This window comes from Ranitomeya variabilis, chromosome 4 (assembly GCF_051348905.1).
Source record: "Ranitomeya variabilis isolate aRanVar5 chromosome 4, aRanVar5.hap1, whole genome shotgun sequence".
In the NCBI taxonomy this organism is placed as follows: domain Eukaryota; kingdom Metazoa; phylum Chordata; class Amphibia; order Anura; family Dendrobatidae; genus Ranitomeya; species Ranitomeya variabilis.
In genome coordinates, this window is record NC_135235.1 from 583,520,429 (window position 1) to 583,537,365 (window position 16,937).

The 16,937-nt window shown below is 43.6% G+C and overlaps 1 protein-coding gene across 1 annotated transcript in view; it reads right to left on the bottom strand.

Moving 5' to 3' along the window:
- Nucleotides 1-16,937, bottom strand: part of PSMF1 (proteasome inhibitor subunit 1) — a 37,909-nt gene that overhangs the window by 2,648 nt on the left and 18,324 nt on the right. The window contains exons 2-3 of the mRNA XM_077253041.1: nucleotides 8,083-8,229; nucleotides 316-398 (exon numbers count right to left, since the gene is read on the bottom strand). Coding sequence (XP_077109156.1) covers nucleotides 316-398; nucleotides 8,083-8,229 — 230 coding nt within the window. The remainder of the gene's footprint in view (nucleotides 1-315; nucleotides 399-8,082; nucleotides 8,230-16,937) is intronic.

A 16,937-nucleotide genomic window follows, 5' to 3' on the forward strand; every position in this document is an offset into this window, starting at 1 on the left:
AAGAGAAAAGGTGAAAACATCATGGCCTTCTTTAAATCAGCACTTTGGATCGCTCTGATTATACACTTAAGACTTATGCAACCTATTTTTCTCCAATTCATCTAAAATAAAATCAAAAATTAAATAAATGTGTAATAGTAACTCTGTGTCCACTTTGTGTATACAGCTCCTACACAGACTAATGTGTCTCAATGAGCACAAACAAGCATTGTGTGGCCTGATCCTGCATAGTCATGAGTCACTTCACTCCGTCTTCTTGATAATCTCTACTGATGGTAAATTATAAGCCCACCACCATAGAGAAGGCACACTGACCGGTGGTACTGCCCGAGCTGGGCACTGTCTATGAAGTCCTCGATCTTCAAGGTGACATCAGCAACCTTGTCTGACTGAAGCTCCTGCAAGAAGGAAGCACAACGGTCTATTTCACATCCTAATAGACACACATGACAGATTATTGGTTCACAGTAATCCAGAACATCAGGTGTGCAGACTTTCGCAACCACTTTTATTGCTCATGTACATCCTAAATAAAAAAGTAATTTTGCATTAAAGGGAACCTGTCAACAGGATTGTGCTGAGTAACCTACAGACAGTGTCAGGTCACCTGGGTGATGAAATCCGACTTGTGGTTGTTGTTTAATCTTTTTATTTTCGGTTTTGAGTTAATGATATGCTTGTGATCCGGGGCGGCCTGTGGGGGGGTCTTCATGTGGTGCTCTGATTAGGTATTCATAATGAAGACTGCTGAAAGGTCACTGATCCTCACTAACCTGCCCCCTAGATTACATAATGAATATTATATTTACACGGTCAGCTCCAGGTTTTCGTGGGCCCCTTTAACACATACCACAATTCATGATGCACAGATACAGCAGAGAAATAAAGGTATTGTACAATTCCAAAGATTTCACTTACTTCTTACATTACATGAGTGACATTAATAGTTCAGAAATGGCACAGTATAGTCCTCTATACAGTATTATGGGCACCACATAGCGCTCCATACAGAATAATGAGCCTCATATAATGCTCCATAAAGAATGGGCCCCATATATTGCTCCATACAGAATGGACGCCATATAATGCTCCATACAGAATAATCTACTCCATGTAATGCTCTACACAGAATAATGAGCCCCATATATTGCTCCATACAGTATGAGCCCATATAATGCTCTATACAGTAGAATGAGCCCCATATAAAGCGCCATACAGTATATGATGGGTCCCATATATTGCACCATACAGAATGAGTCCCATATAATGCTCCATAATGGGCCACATATAATACTCCATACAGTATATGATGTGCACCATATAATGCTCCAAACAGAATGGGCCCCATATATAACAGGCCCCATAATATGCTCCATATGTAATTGGACCAATAAGATGCTCCATACGTAACTGGCCCCATAAGATGTTCCATATATAATAGGCCCCATATACTGCTCCATATGTAATTGACCCCATAAGGTGCTCCATATGCAATTGGCCCCATAAGATGCTCCGATGTAATTGGCCCCATAAGATGCTCCAAGGAAAAATGCAAAGTACTACATCTTGGCAATAAAAATGAAAAATGCATATACAGAATGGGAGGAATAGGGCTAAGCAACAGGACATGTGAAAAAGACTTGGGTATACTAATAGATCATAAACTGAACATGAGTCAACAGTGTGATGCAGCAGCAAAAAAGGCAAATGCAATTCTTGGATGTATTAACAGAAGCATACAGTCTAGATCACGCAAAGTCATTATTGCCCTCTACTCCTCTTTGGTCAGACCTCATCTGGAATACTGTGTCCAGTTTTGGGCACCACATTTTAAAAAAGACATCAACAAACTGGAGCAAGTTCAGAGAAGAGCGACAAGAATGGTGACCGGTCTGCAAACCATGTCCTATGAGGAATGGTTACAGGATTTGGGAATGTTTAGCTTGCAAAAAAGAAGACTGAGAGGAGACTTAAAGGGAACCTGTCACCCCGTTTTTTCCGTATGAGATAAAAATACCGTTAAATAGGGCCTGAGCTGTGCGTTACAATAGTGTATTTTGTGTACCCTGATTCCCCACCTATGCTGCCGAAATACGTTACCAAAGTCGCCGTTTTCGCCTGTCAATCAGGCTGGTCTGGTCAAATGGGCGTGGTGACATCGCTGTTTCTTCCCCCAGATCTTGCTTATTTTTCCATTGGTGGCGTAGTGGTTTGCGCATGCCCAACTGCCGCGAATCCACCGCACAGGTGAGGAAAAAGAGCGCGATCTGCGCTATTCCCCTGGTGATCGGTGGGGGCGGCCATCTTCCTGAGGCCGCGCGTGCGCAGATGGAGCACTCTGCTGCCCGGGGTTTCAGGAAAACGGCCGCGGGATGCCACGCGTGCGCAGATGGAGATCGCGGCGGCCATTTTCCTGAAGCCGAGATGCGAACTAAAAACTAGAAGCAATGGGATGAAACTGAATGGGAGAAGACAGATTAGATATTAGAAAAAACTTTTTGACAGTGAGGGTGATCAATGAGTGGAACAGGCTGCCATGAGAGGTGGTGTGTTCTCCTTCCAAGGAAGTTTTCAAACAGAGGCTGGACAGACACCTGTCTGGGATGATTTAGTGAATCCTGCTTTGAGCAGGGGGTTGAACCAGATGACCCAGGAGGTCCCTTCCAACTCTACCATTTTATGATTCTATGACTGAGGGCAACACGAAGGGATGAGGGGAAGAGAGACTAACACTGGGGAAGGGGGAAGTGGAGACCCCTAGGCAGATCTAAAGTCACCCTGTCTGCCCTAAACGTCTCTATATATGTTCTGCACCTATCGCCGAGCAGGAACTCGGTAACTGACCCCATAAGATGCTTCATATGTAATTGGCCCCATAAAATACTCCATATATAATGGGCCCCATATACTGTTTCATATGTAATTGGCTCCATAAGATGCTCCAAAAATAAAATAAAAAAAAAAACTCACCTCACATCGCTGCTCTACTACTTAGCGTCGGCGTCTTCTGTCTTTCTGCACTGTGACTGTTCAGGCAGAGGGCGCACCTTAGTGATGTCATTGCGCCCTCTGACTTGAACGTCACAGTCAGGAGATGTGGAAGACGCCGTAGCAAAGGAATTGTCACGGGAGTACTGGGTAGACTAAGGCTGGTTACCCGGGCCCCTGCGATATCCCTCAGGCTAGAGAAACCCTGTCTGACCCTTTCCCAGAAGTTACACTAAAGGTGTGCATGTCTGGGCCGCCAGGCCTGACCCTGTCTCCTGCTTCAGCCCTAAGCTGAAACCACCACCCACCACCCAGTGAAGAGACCACACACCAATCCCGACAGAAAGCACAGACAGGGAAAACTGAAAAACGCACCACGCCGCAGACACACAGGAATACACTATAATGTGCACAGGGCAAAACAAATACAAATATAGGAAGGAGGAATATGACAAAGGATAATACACCACCAGATACGATATTCCTACAACAAGACCACCACTCCAGACCGGAATCGCTAGGCACAAAGCACAAGCTATAATCGGCGACGCCCAAAGTCCAGCACGACTATTTAAAGGCCGTGGGCGTGACCCAGCCTCCAACCAAATTACCAGCTAGATTAACCCCGAGCAAGCTGGATAAAGTCTAGCCGACGCCACTGAGCGTGTAATGGACGTATGTGGAATTACCGCTGTCTGTCGGACGCCCTAGTGCGAACAGCGTCCAACATGACAGGAATGGGGAGAGGTAAATATCGTAAGTGCCAGAGCCCGATTAGGCTGGGAGACCCACTCGCGGGCACTGGCACAGAGTCCCCATAGCATGCCGGTGTCTCCGACAGCGAATGGGCTTCCCCGCCTGTTCAGGGCCGCTTGAAAAAAAAAAAAACCTTCTGTAGGCAGGTGCCTGCGCTGCAGCATGATCACATATGTAATGTGTATGTAATCCTTTTCTTTCATGTTATCCTTACATCCATGAAAAAAAAAAAAAAAGTTTGAAAAGGGAGCCAGCAACTCCTGCGCAGTAGCAGCTATCGGTGATCGCCGATAGCTGCTATTGCACAGGTGGCGCCATGTTGCTAGAGAAAAAATATCCGCCTGTGCCGAACAGATATCGGATCGCTGGTAGCTGCTACTGCGCAGGCAGCGCTATTTTAAAACAGAATTTTTTTTTATGAGTTTAGGGATAACATAAAAGAAAAGAATTACATACACATTACATATGCGATCATACTGCAGCGCAGGCGCCTGCCTGCAGAAGGGGATTTTTTTATATACTGTATTTTTCGGACTATAAGACGCAAATTTTTCCTCCCAAAATGTGGAGGAAAATGGGGGGTGCGTCTTATAGTCCGGATATATTGGCTCTGGCTGTGGTGGGGGAACGGTATCGGAGGAACCAGTGGCTCCGGCGAACTCCTGTGCCCGCCACTAAAGAGAAATGAATATGCACTGCATTTCACGCCCATGGGCATGGAGGGCAATGAATATTCATTTCTTCCTGACATCCTGGTGTGATTGATTGGCCCCATCCCCTTGCTGGTATGATTGGCCCCATCTCAGTCCTGGTATCCATGGCCCCATCAGAAAAGATTAACAAAAAACAAACCTTTACCCTTAGGCCTCTTTCACACTTCCGTCTTCTGCTGTGTGTCGTAGTGCAGTAAAATGACGTCCTGAAAATAGTGAAAAACGTATGTGACGCATACGTAATGACGCAGTGTAATGATGGATGCGTCGTTGTCACAATTTCAATGGAGAAATTTCCGGGACTCAATTGTCCGGAGGGAGGGAGGGAGAGAGAGAGAGAGAGAGGGAGAGAGAGGGAGAGAGAGAGAGGGAGAGAGAGAGAGTTTTTTCCGGGTTTGAAAATCCTTCCGGGCATGCTCAGAGGGGAAAAACGGGATCCGTCGCTGGATTCCTGTGCGTGATGGTCAGCAACGGATCCTGCGTCCATAGGCTTCCATTATAGCCGACGACGGACACCGCAGGACCCGTCGCTGACCGATTTTACGACCTGCAGAAAAAACGCTCCTCTGAACGTTTTCTCTCCACGACGGACCGCTATTTTCCAATGGATCCAGTGCACAATGGATGAAACGGATGGCCATCCGTCACAATCCGTCGCTAATACGTCTATAGGAAAATGCCAGCAGCTGCTCAACGCTTGTAAGCAGGGCATGGCAGGGACATCATGCGCTGCTCACAAGCAGAACACAGCTGCCGGAATACTCACCGGGTGTTCATCAGAGATCACGGTGAGTATCCATTCCTCTTCAGTAGCGCACACTGTCAGTTGCCTGCTTCCTGCTGCTGCCAGCGGTCACGTGTGCCGATACTTAAGAGAAATGAATATTCAGACAGTGCGCGCCACTGAACTACTGAAGAGGAATGGATACTCACCGCGATCTTCGATGAACACCCGGTGAGTATTCCGGCAGCTGTGCTCTGCTTGTGAGCAGCGCATGTCGTCTGATGGGCCATGGATACCGGGACTGGGATGGGGCCAATCAATCATACCATGAACTGGATGGTGCCAATCAATCATACCAACAAGGGGATGGGCCAATTAATCATACCAGGAACTGAATGGGGCCAATAAATCATACCAAGAACTGGTGGGGCCAATCAATCATATCAGAATAAGAATGGGATCATGCATACCAGGAAAGGGATGGGGCCAATCATACCAGAATAAGGATGAGGCCATGCATACCAGGATGGGGATGAGGGCCATGCATACCAGGATGGGGATGAGGGGACCATATTTACCAGGATAGGTGATCTTAAGTACAGAAGTGACCACATTTTTTGCTTAAGTTTTTTTTTTCTCCTAATTTCCTCCTCTAAAACCTAGGTGCCTCTTATGGTCCAAAAAATACAGCGTGTGTGTGTGTGTGTGTGTGTGTGTGTGTATGTATATGTATATATATATATATATATATATATATATATATATATATATATATATATATATATGTATATATATATATATATATACACATACACACAGTACAGACCAAAAGTTTGGACACATCTTCTCATTTAAAGATTTTTCTGCATTTTCATGACTATGAAAATTGTACATTCACACTGAAGGCATCAAAGCTATGAATTAACACATGTGGAATTATATACTTAACAAAAAAGTGTGAAACAACTGAAATTATGTCTTATATTCTAGATTCTTCAAAGTAGCCACCTTTTGCTTTGATGACTGCTTTGCACACTCTTGGCATTCTCTTGATGCGCTTCAAGAGGTAGTCACCGGGAATGGTTTTCACTTCACAGGTGTGCCCTATCAGGTTTAATAAGTGGGATTTCTTGCCTTATAAATGGGGTTGGGACCATCAGTTGTATTGTGCAGAAGTCTGGTGGATACACAGCTGATAGTCCTACTGAATAGACTGTTAGAAAAACGAGTGGCCATCATTACTTTACGAAATGAAGGTCAGTCTGAAAAATTGGGAAAACTTTGAAAGTGTCCCCAAGTGCAGTTGCAAAAACCATCAAGCGCTACAAAGAAACTGGCTCACATGAGGACCGCCCAAGGAAAGGAAGACCAAGAGTCACCACTGCTTCTGTGGATAAGTTTATCCGAGTTACCAGCCTCAGAAATCACAGGTTAACAGCAGCTCAGATTAGATACCAGGTCAATGCCACACAGAGTTCTAGCAGCAGACACATCTCTACAACAACTGTTAAGAGGAGACTTTGTGTAGCAGGCTTTCATGGTAAAATAGCTGCTAGGAAACCACTGCTAAGGACAGGCAACAAGGAGAAGAGACTTGTTTGGGTTAAAAAACACAAGGAATGGACATTAGACCAGTGGAAATCTGTGCTTTGGTCTGATGAGTACAAATTTGAGATCTTTGGTTCCAACCACCATGTCTTTGTGCGACGTAGAAAAGGTGAACGGATGGACTCTACATGCCTGGATCCCACCGTGAAGCATGGAGGAGGAGGTATGATGGTGTGGGGGTGCTTTGCTGGTGACACTGTTGGGGATTTATTCAAAATTGAAGGCATATTGAACCAGCATGGCTACCACAGCATCTTGCAGCGGCATGCTTTGCCATCCGGTTTGCGTTTAGTTGGACCATCATTTATTTTTCAACAGGACAATGACCCCAAACACACCTCCAGGCTGTGTAAGGGCTATTTGACCAAGAAGGAGAGTGATGGGGTGCTACGCCAGATGACCTGGCCTCTACAGTCACCAGACCTGAACCCAATCGAGATGGTTTGGGGTGAGCTGGACGGCAGAGTGAAGGCAAAAGGGCCAACAAGTGCTAAGCATCTCTGGGAACTCCTTCAACATTGTTGGAAGACCATTCCCTGTGACTACCTCTTGAAGCTCATCAAGAGAATGCCAAGAGTGTGCAAATCTTATAATATAAGACATAACAAAAAAGTGTGAAACAACTGAAATTAAGTATATAATTCCACAATTCCACATGTGTTAATTCATAGTTTTGATGCCTTCAGTGTGAATGTACAATTTTCATAGTTATATATATATATATATATATATATATATATATATATATATATATATATATATATATTCATTATGCAAACTTGGGGGCAGATCGCTGAGGGACCATTGACCTGTCAGAAGCCATACTGGTGAATACCTAATCAGGGCACCACGTGAAGCCCCCCCCCACAGGCCACCCCAGGGCACAATCATATCATTAACTCATTAACTCAAAACTGAAAATACAGATTAAACAACAACCATACAATGGATTTCATCAATCAAGGTATTATTTTAATCAGTATACTGCAGCCGACCTGACACTGTCTGTAGGTTACTGTGCTACAACTCCTATGTGTCTCCATGGTTACAGACTTCAAAACAATTCTTGTGTAGTCTGATGCTGCACTCCTGCACAGAGATTGTGTGTAGACAGTAACCATGGACACACATTGGTCTACAAAGCTGTACACGTAAAACAAGGTAGATTTTAGCCACAATAATTTTCAGCAGATGTATTTCAGATTTTAGATGCAACATAGGAATAAATCGAAAAATGTGAAAATATACACACCTATTCACATTGATAGTATATGAGTATTACCCTAAGCTTACCATTGCATTGACGATCAGAGTGTCCTCTACAGTCAGTGCTTTAAGAAGAATCTGTGAAGGCCCACGTCCATAGCGCAGGGTGTATAGCTCCTTGTTGTTGGCCCATCCATCTGGAAGCCGCTCGGTGCCCGTCTCCTGAGCTCCTGCCTGCAGGTGAGAGAAGCTGTGGAGATGGGTGTGCACATCATGTAACAATCTGCTCTTAACACTACCTACAATTGCCCACTAGTATTTATAGTTACACAGGAGGTGCGGTAACACCCTTTTTTTTTTACTAGGTGTAATTAGGTGTGAATCTATTTATAAGCAGGCAGGGGTAACACAGTAAGGAAGCTCATTCACCTTAACTGTAGGTGGAATGCTCATTTACAGGGAACCTGTCAGGCAATTTGGGCTGCCCAAATTGCGTGTTCGAATAATATGTACGAGTCTCCGCGGCTGCATGTCTCTCTATTGATTCAACCAAAATCAACAGGTTTGTCTGATTTCCGTGTAATGTGTATGTGAGCCTTAGAGGGAACCTGTCACCTTGGAAAACACTATCTCCAGATATCTACAGGTAAAAAGCGTTACAGTGCTGCCCAAGTGACTTTCTGAAAAAAAAAAAGTTAATTTATTTCAGTTGTTCAATACAAAAAATGAAACTCATATATTATATAGAGTCATTACAATGAGAGTGATCTATTGCAAGTGTTTATTTCTGTTAATGTTGATGATTATGGCTTACAGCCAATGAAAACCCAAAAGACATTATCTCAGTAAGTTAGAATAATTAACAAAAAACAACTGCAAATGATTCCTAAGAGTTTAATTAGGTCTCTTAGTCTGTTTCAGTAGGCTCCACAATCATGGGGAAGACTGATGACTTGACATGTCCAGAAGGCAGTCACTGACACACTCCACAAGGAGGGTAAACTACAAAAGGTCATTGCTAAAGAAGCTGGCTGTTCAGAGTGCTGTATCCAAGCATATTAATGGAAAGTTGAGTGGAAGGAAGAAGTATGGTAGAAAACGGAGCACAAGCAGCCAGGATAACCGCAGGCTTGAAAGAATTGTTAACCCCTTTCTGACATTGGACGTACTATCCCGTCGAGGTGGGGTGGGCCCGTATGACCACCGACGGGATAGTACGTCCAGCGCGATCGGCCGCGCTCACGGGGTTGGGGAGCGCGGCCGATCGCGGCCGGGTGTCAGCTGACTATCGCAGCTGACATCCAGCACTATGTGCCAGGAGCGGTCACGGACCGCCCCCGGCACATCGCGATCAAACATGATCGCGGTGTGCCGGCGGTACAGGGAAGCATCGCGCAGGGAGGGGGCTCCCTGCGTGCTTCCCTGAGACCCCCGGAGCAACGCGATGTGATCGCGTTGCTCCGAGGGTCTCTTACCTCCTCTCCCTGCAGTCCCCGGATCCAAAATGGCCGCGGGGCTGCATCCGGGTCCTGCAGGGAGTGGCTTACCAAGTGCCTGCTCAGAGAAGGCACTTGGTAAGCCTGCAGCACTGTAAGTCAGATCGCCGATCTGACAGAGTGCTGTGCAAACTGTCAGATCAGCGATCTGTGATGTCCCCCCCCGGGACAAAGTAAAATTGTAAAAAAAAAAAATTTCCACATGTGTAAAAAAAAAAAAAAAAAAAAATCCTAAATAAAGAAAAAAAAATATATATATTATTCCCATAAATACATTTCTTTATCTAAATAATAAAAAAACAATAAAAGTACACATATTTAGTATCGCCGCGTCCGTAACGACCCAACCTATAAAACTGTCCCACTAGTTAACCCCTTCAGTGAACACCGTAGGGGAAAAAAAAAAAACGAGGCAAAAAACAACGCTTTATTATCATACCGCCGAACAAAAAGTGGAATAACACGCGATCAAAAAAACGGATATAAATAACCATGGTACCGCTGAAAACGTCATCTTGTCACGCAAAAAACGAGCCGCCATACAGCGTCAAAGAAAAAATAAAAAAGTTATAGTCCTCAGAATAAAGCGATGCCAAAATAATTATTTATTCTATAAAATAGTTTTTATCGTATAAAAGCGCCAAAACATAAAAAAAATGATATAAATGAGGTATCGCTGTAATCGTACTGACCCGAAGAATAAAAATGCTTTATCAATTTTACCAAACGTGGAACGATATAAACGCCCCCCCCAAAAGAAATTCATGAATAGCTGTTTTTTTGTCATTCTGTCTCACAAAAATCGGAATAAAAAGCGATCAAAAACTGTCACGTGTCTGAAAATGTTACCAATAAAAAACGTCAACTCGTCCTGCAAAAAACAAGACCTCACATGACTCTGTGGACCAAAATATGGAAAAATTATAGGTCTCAAAATGTGGAGACGCAAAAACTTTTTCGCTATAAAAAGCGTCTTTTAGTGTGTGACAACTGCCAATCATAAAAATCCACTATAAAAAAATGCTATAAAAGTAAATCAAACCCCCCTTCATCACCCCCTTAGTTAGGGAAAAATAATAAAATTAAAAAAATGTATTTATTTCCATTTTCCCATTACGGTTAGGGTTAGAGTTGGGGCTAAGGTTGGAGCTAAAGTTAGGGTTAGGGTTGGGGCTAAAGTTAGGGTTAGGGTTTGGATTACATTTACGGTTGGGATTAGGGTTGGGATTAGAGTTAGGGGTGTGTCAGGGTTAGGGGTGTAGTTGGGATTAGGGTTAGGGGTGTGTTTGGATTAGGGTTTCAGTTAGAAATAGGGAGTTTCCACTGTTTAGGCACATCAGGGGCTCTCCAAACGCGACATGGCGTCCGATCTCAATTCCAGCCAATTCTGCATTGAAAAAGTAAAACAGTGCTCCTTACCTTCCGAGCTTTCCCGTGCGCCCAAACAGGGGTTTACTCCAACATATGGGGCATCAGCGTATTCGGGACAAGTTGGACAACAACTTTTGGGGTCCAAGTTCTCTTGTTACCCTTGGGAAAATATAAATTTGGGGGGCTAAAAATCATTTTTGTGGGAAAAAAAAAGATTTTTTATTTTCATGGCTCTGCGTTGTAAACTGTAGTGAAACACTTGGGGGTTCAAAGTTCTCACAACACATCTAGATAAGTTCCTTGGGAGGTCTAGTTTCCAATATGGTGTCACTTGTGGGGGATTTCTACTGTTTGGGTACATCAGGGGCTCTGCAAATGCAACGTGATGCCTGCAGACCAATCCATCTAAGTCTGGATTCCAAATGGCGCTCCTTCCCTTCCGAGCTCTGCCATGCGCCCAAACAGTGGTTCCCTCCCACATATGAGGTATCAGCATACTCAGGACAAATTGGACAACAACTTTTGGGGTCCAATTTATCCTGTTACCCTTGGGAAAATACAAAACTGGGGGCTAAAAAATCATTTTTGTGGAATAAAATATTTTTTATTTTCACGGCTCTGCGTTATAAACTAGTGAAACACTTGGGGGTTCAAAGTTCTCACAACACATCTAGATAAGTTCCTTGGGAGGTCTAGTTTCCAATATGGGGTCACTTGTGGGGGTTTCTACTGTTTGGGTACATCAGGGGCTCTGCAAATGCAACGTGACGCCTGCAGACCAATCCATCTAAGTCTGCATTCCAAATGGCGCTCCTTCTCTCCCGAGCTCTGCCATGCGCCCAAACAGTGGTTCCCCCCCACATATGGGGCATCAGCGTACTCAGGACAAATTGGACAACAACTTTTGGGGTCCAATTTATCCTGTTACCCTTGTGAAAATACAAAACTGGGGGCTAAAAAATCATTTTTGTGAAAAAAAAATAATAATTTTTATTTTCACAGCTCTGCGTTATAAACTGTAGTGAAACACTTGGGGGTTCAAAGCTCTCAAAACACATCTAGATAAGTTCCTTAGGGGGTCTACTTTCCAAAATGGTGTCAATTGTGGGGGGGGGGGGTTTAATGTTTAGGCACATCAGGAGCTCTCCAAACGCGACATGGTGTCACATCTCAATTCCAGTCAATTTTGCATTGAAAAGTCAAACGGCGCTCCTTCCCTTCCGAGCTCTGCCATGCGCCCAAACAGTCGTTTACCCCCACATATCGGGTATCAGCGTACTCAGGACAAATTGCACAACAACTTTTGGGGTCCAATTTCTTCTCTTACCCTTGGGAAAATAAAAAATTGGGGGCGAAAAGATCATTTTTGTGAAAAAATATGATTTTTTATTTTTACGGCTCTGCATTATAAACTTCTGTGAAGCACTTGTTGGGTCAAAGTGCTCACCACACATCTAGATAAGTTCCTTAAGGGGTCTACTTTCCAAAATGGTGTCACTTGTGGAGGGTTTCAATGTTTAGGCACATCAGGGGCTCTCCAAACGCAACATGGCGTCCCATCTCAATTCCAGTCAATTTTGCATTGAAAAGTCAAATGGCGCTCCTTCCCTTCGGAGCTCTGCCATGCGCCCAAACAGTGGTTTACCCCCACATGTGGGGTATCAGCGTACTCAGCACAAATTGTACAACAACTTTTGGGGTCCATTTTCTCCTGCTACCCTTGGTAAAATAAAACAAATTGGCGCTGAAATAAATTTTGTGTAAAAAAAAATTAAATGTAAATTTTTATTTAAACATTCCAAAAATTCCTGTTTAACACCTGAAGGGTTAATAAACTTCTTGAATGTGGTTTTGAGCACCTTGAGGGGTGCAGTTTTTAGAATGGTGTCACACTTGGGTATTTTCTATCATATAGACCCCTCAAAATGACTTCAAATGAGATGTGGTCCCTAAAAAAAATGGTGTTGTAAAAATGAGAAATTGCTGGTCAACTTTTAACCCTTATAACTCCCTAACAAAAAAAAATTTTGGTTCCTAAATTGTGCTGATGTAAAGTAGACATGTGGGAAATGTTACCTATGTTACCTATTAAGTATTTTGTGTGACATATCTCTGTGATTTAAGGGCATAAAAATTCAAAGTTGGAAAATTGCTAAATTTTCAAAATTTTCGACAAATTTCCATTTTTTTCACAAATAAACGCAAGTTATATCGAAGAAATTTTACCACTATCATGAAGTACAATGTGTCACGAGAAAACAATGTCAGAATCGCCAAGATCCGTTGAAGCTTCCAGAGTTATAACCTCATAAAGGGACAGTGGTCAGAATTGTAAAAATTGGCCCGGTCATTAACGTGCAAACCACCCTTGGGGGTAAAGGGGTTAAGGAAAGGCCATTCAAAAATTTGGGTGAGATTCACAAGGAGTGGACTGCTGCTGGAGTTATTACTTCAAGAGCCACCACACACAGATGTATCCAGGACATAGGCTGCAAGTGTCGCATTCCTTGTGTCAAGCCACTCATGTCTATGACCAATAGACAACGCCAGAAGCGTCTTACCTGGGCCAAGGAGAAAAAGAGCCGGACTGTTGCTCAGGAGTCCAATGTGTTGTTTTCAGATGAAAGTAAATTTTGCATTTCATTTGGAAATCAAGGTCCCAGAATCTAGAGGAAGAGTGGAGAGGCCACAATCCAAGCTGCTTGAGGTCTAGTGTGAAGTTTCCACAATCAGTGATGGTTTGGGGAGCCATGTCATCTGCTGGTGTAAGTCCACTTTTTTTTTTATCAAGACCAAAGTCATGGCAGCTGTCTACGAGGAAATTTTAGAGCACTTCATGCTTCCCTCGACCGACAAGCTTTTAGGAGATGGAAATTTCATTCTCCAGCAGGACTTGGCACCTGTCCACACTGCCAAAAGTACCAATGCCTGGTTTAAAAACAACAGTATCACTGTGCTTGATTGGCCAGTAAACTCACCTGACCTTAACCCCATAGAGAATCTATGGGGTATTGTCAAGAGGAAGATGAGAGACACCAAACCCAACAATGCAGACGAGCTGAAGGCTGGTATCTAAGCAACCTGGGCTTCCATAACATCTCAGCAGCGCCACAGGCTGATCACCTCCATGCCATGCCACATTAATGCAATAATTGATGCAAAAAGGAGACCTGACCAAGTATTGAGTGCATTTACTGAACATACAGTTTTGGACAAAAGTATTGACACCCCTGCAATTCTGTCAGATAATGCTCAGTTTCTTCCTGAAAATGATTGCAATCACAAATTCTTTGGTATTATCATCTTCATTTAATTTGTCTTAAATGAAAAAACACAAAAGAGAATGAAGCAAAAAGCAAAACATTGATCATTTCACACAAAACTCCAAAAATGGGCCAGACAAAAGTATTGGCACCCTCAGCCTAATGGTTGCACAACCTTTAGCCAAAATAACTGCGACCAACCGCTTCCGGTAACCATCAATGAGTTTTTTACAATGCTCTGCTGGAATTTTAGACCATTCTTCTTTGGCAAACTGCTCCAGGTCCCTGATATTTGAAGGGTGCCTTCTCCAAACTGCCATTTTTAGATCTCTCCACAGGTGTTCTTTGGGATTCAGGTCTGGACTCATTGCTGGCCACCTTAGAAGTCTCCAGTGCTTTCTCTCAAACCATTTTCTAGTGCTTTTTGAAGTGTGCTTAGGGTCATTGTCCTGCTGGAAGACCCATGACCTCTGAGGGAGACCCAGCTTTTTCACACTGGGCCCTACATTATGCTGCAAAATTTGTTGGTAGTCTTCAGACTTCATAACGCCATGCACACGGTCAAGCAGTCCAGTGCCAGAGGCAGCAAAGCAACCCCAAAACATCAGGGAACCTCCGCCATGTTTGACTGTAGGGACCGTGTTCTTTTCTTTGAATGACTCTTTTTTTCTCCTGTAAACTCTATGTTGATGCCTTTGCCCAAAAACCTCTACTTTTGTCTCATCTGACCAGAGAACATTCTTCCAAAACGTTTTAGGCTTTTTCAGGTAAGTTTTGGCAAACTCCAGCTTGGCTTTTTATGTCTCGGGGTAAGAAGTGGGGTCTTCCTGGGTCTCCTACCATACAGTCCCTTTTCATTCAGACGCCGACGCATAGTACGGGTTGACACTGTTGTACCCTCGGACTGCAGGGCAGCTTGAACTTGTTTGGATGTTAGTCGAGGTTCTTTATCCAACATCGGCACAATCTTGCGTTGAAATCTCTTGTCAATTTTTCTTTTCCGTCCACATCTAGGGAGGTTAGCCACAGTGCCATGGGCTTTAAACTTCTTGTTGACACTGCGCAGGGTAGACACAGGAACATTCAGGTCTTTGGAGATGGACTTGTAGCCTTGAGATTGCTCATGCTTCCTCACAATTTGGTTTCTCAAGTCCTCAGACAGTTCTTTGGTCTTCTTTCTTTTCTCCATGCTCAATGTGGTACACACAAGGACACAGGACAGAGGTTGAGTCAACTTTAACCCATGTCAACTGGCTGCAAGTGTGATTTAGTTATTGCCAATACCTGTTAGGTGCCACAGGTAAGTTACAGGTGCTGTTAATTACACAAATTAGAGAAGCATCACATGATTTTTCGAACAGTGACAATACTTTTGTCCCCCCCCCCCTTTTTATGTTTGGTGTGGAATTATATCCAATTTGGCTTTAGGACAATTATTTTTGTGTTTTTTCATTTAAGACAAATTAAATGAAGATAATAATACCAAAGAATTTGTGATTGCAATTATTTTCAGGAAGAAACTGAGTATTATCTGACAGAATTGCAGGGGTGTCAATACTTTTGGCCACAACTGTACATTTCAGTAAGCCAACATTTCGCATTTTAAAATCATATTTCAAGCTGGTGTTATAAAGTATTCTAACTTACTAAGATAATGACTTTTGGGGTTTCATTGGCTGTAAGCCATAATCATCAACATTAACATAAATAAACACTTGAAATAGATCACTCTGTTTGTAATTACTCTATATAATATATGAGTTTAACTTTTTGTATTGAAGACCAGAAATAAATTAACTTTTTGATGATATTCTAATTCTGTGAGAAGCACCTGTAGGTACATTTCCTCCCAGGAGTTGCCAGCTTTTAGTCATAGAGGGAGTGCAGAGATGGGCTACAGTCACCACTTAGTAAACGGAGCGATGACTCAGCACGCCCGGTACTTTGATTGATAGCTCAAAGATGCACTGTAGAGCGGGCTGTCAATCAAAGTGCTGTGGCGTGCTTACAGCCGCAGCTCACAGTATCAGCAATGATTGTAGCGGCTCCCTGCACTACCTTCTATGACTGAAGATGGCAGCTCCCGGGAGGAAATTTAAGTTAATTTCCTCCAGGGAGGTTCCTCTACTTTCAGCAAGGTGGTTTGACAACCTAGCAATGTTACTAACCTGCAGGTTAACCATGCATCTACAGGTAAAAATAATTTTCCAAGGTGACAGGTTGCCTTTAAGATGTAAGAAGGTAAATGTAACAGTTATTTCTGAGCAGGCAGATGAGACAGCTATGTATTAGCAGGTGGAAGAGGGCAGGCAGGGATGACATCTATTTAAAGGGATGTAGGATAGCTGCGGAGACACCATCACGTGTTTCTCAACGCAAGCAGTGAATAGCCAGACCTTTCCCCGGGAAGGAACATCCAATAGAGGAAAACCACCTATGCCAAGCATGGTGGATGGATACCATGCTTGGCATAGGTGGTTTTCCTCTATTGGATGTTTTCCTTTATTGGATGCTGCCCTTCCCGTGGTTGTTCCTTCCCGGGGAAAGGTCTGGCTATTCACTGCTTGCGTTGAGAAACACGTGATGGAGTCTCCGCAGCTATCCTACATGCATTTGCATATTTCCCATAAGGGATGGGGGCAGTGTTCTAGATCACTGCGTTGAGAAACACGTGATGGTGTCTCCGCGGTGTTGGATGTTTTGGTCTCCCCGAGGCCAATCATCTGTTCCTTCACATCTATTTAAAGGGAACCTGTCACCAGGTTTGGCAGATACGAGTTACGGCCACCGCCTTTCGTGGCTTGTATACAGC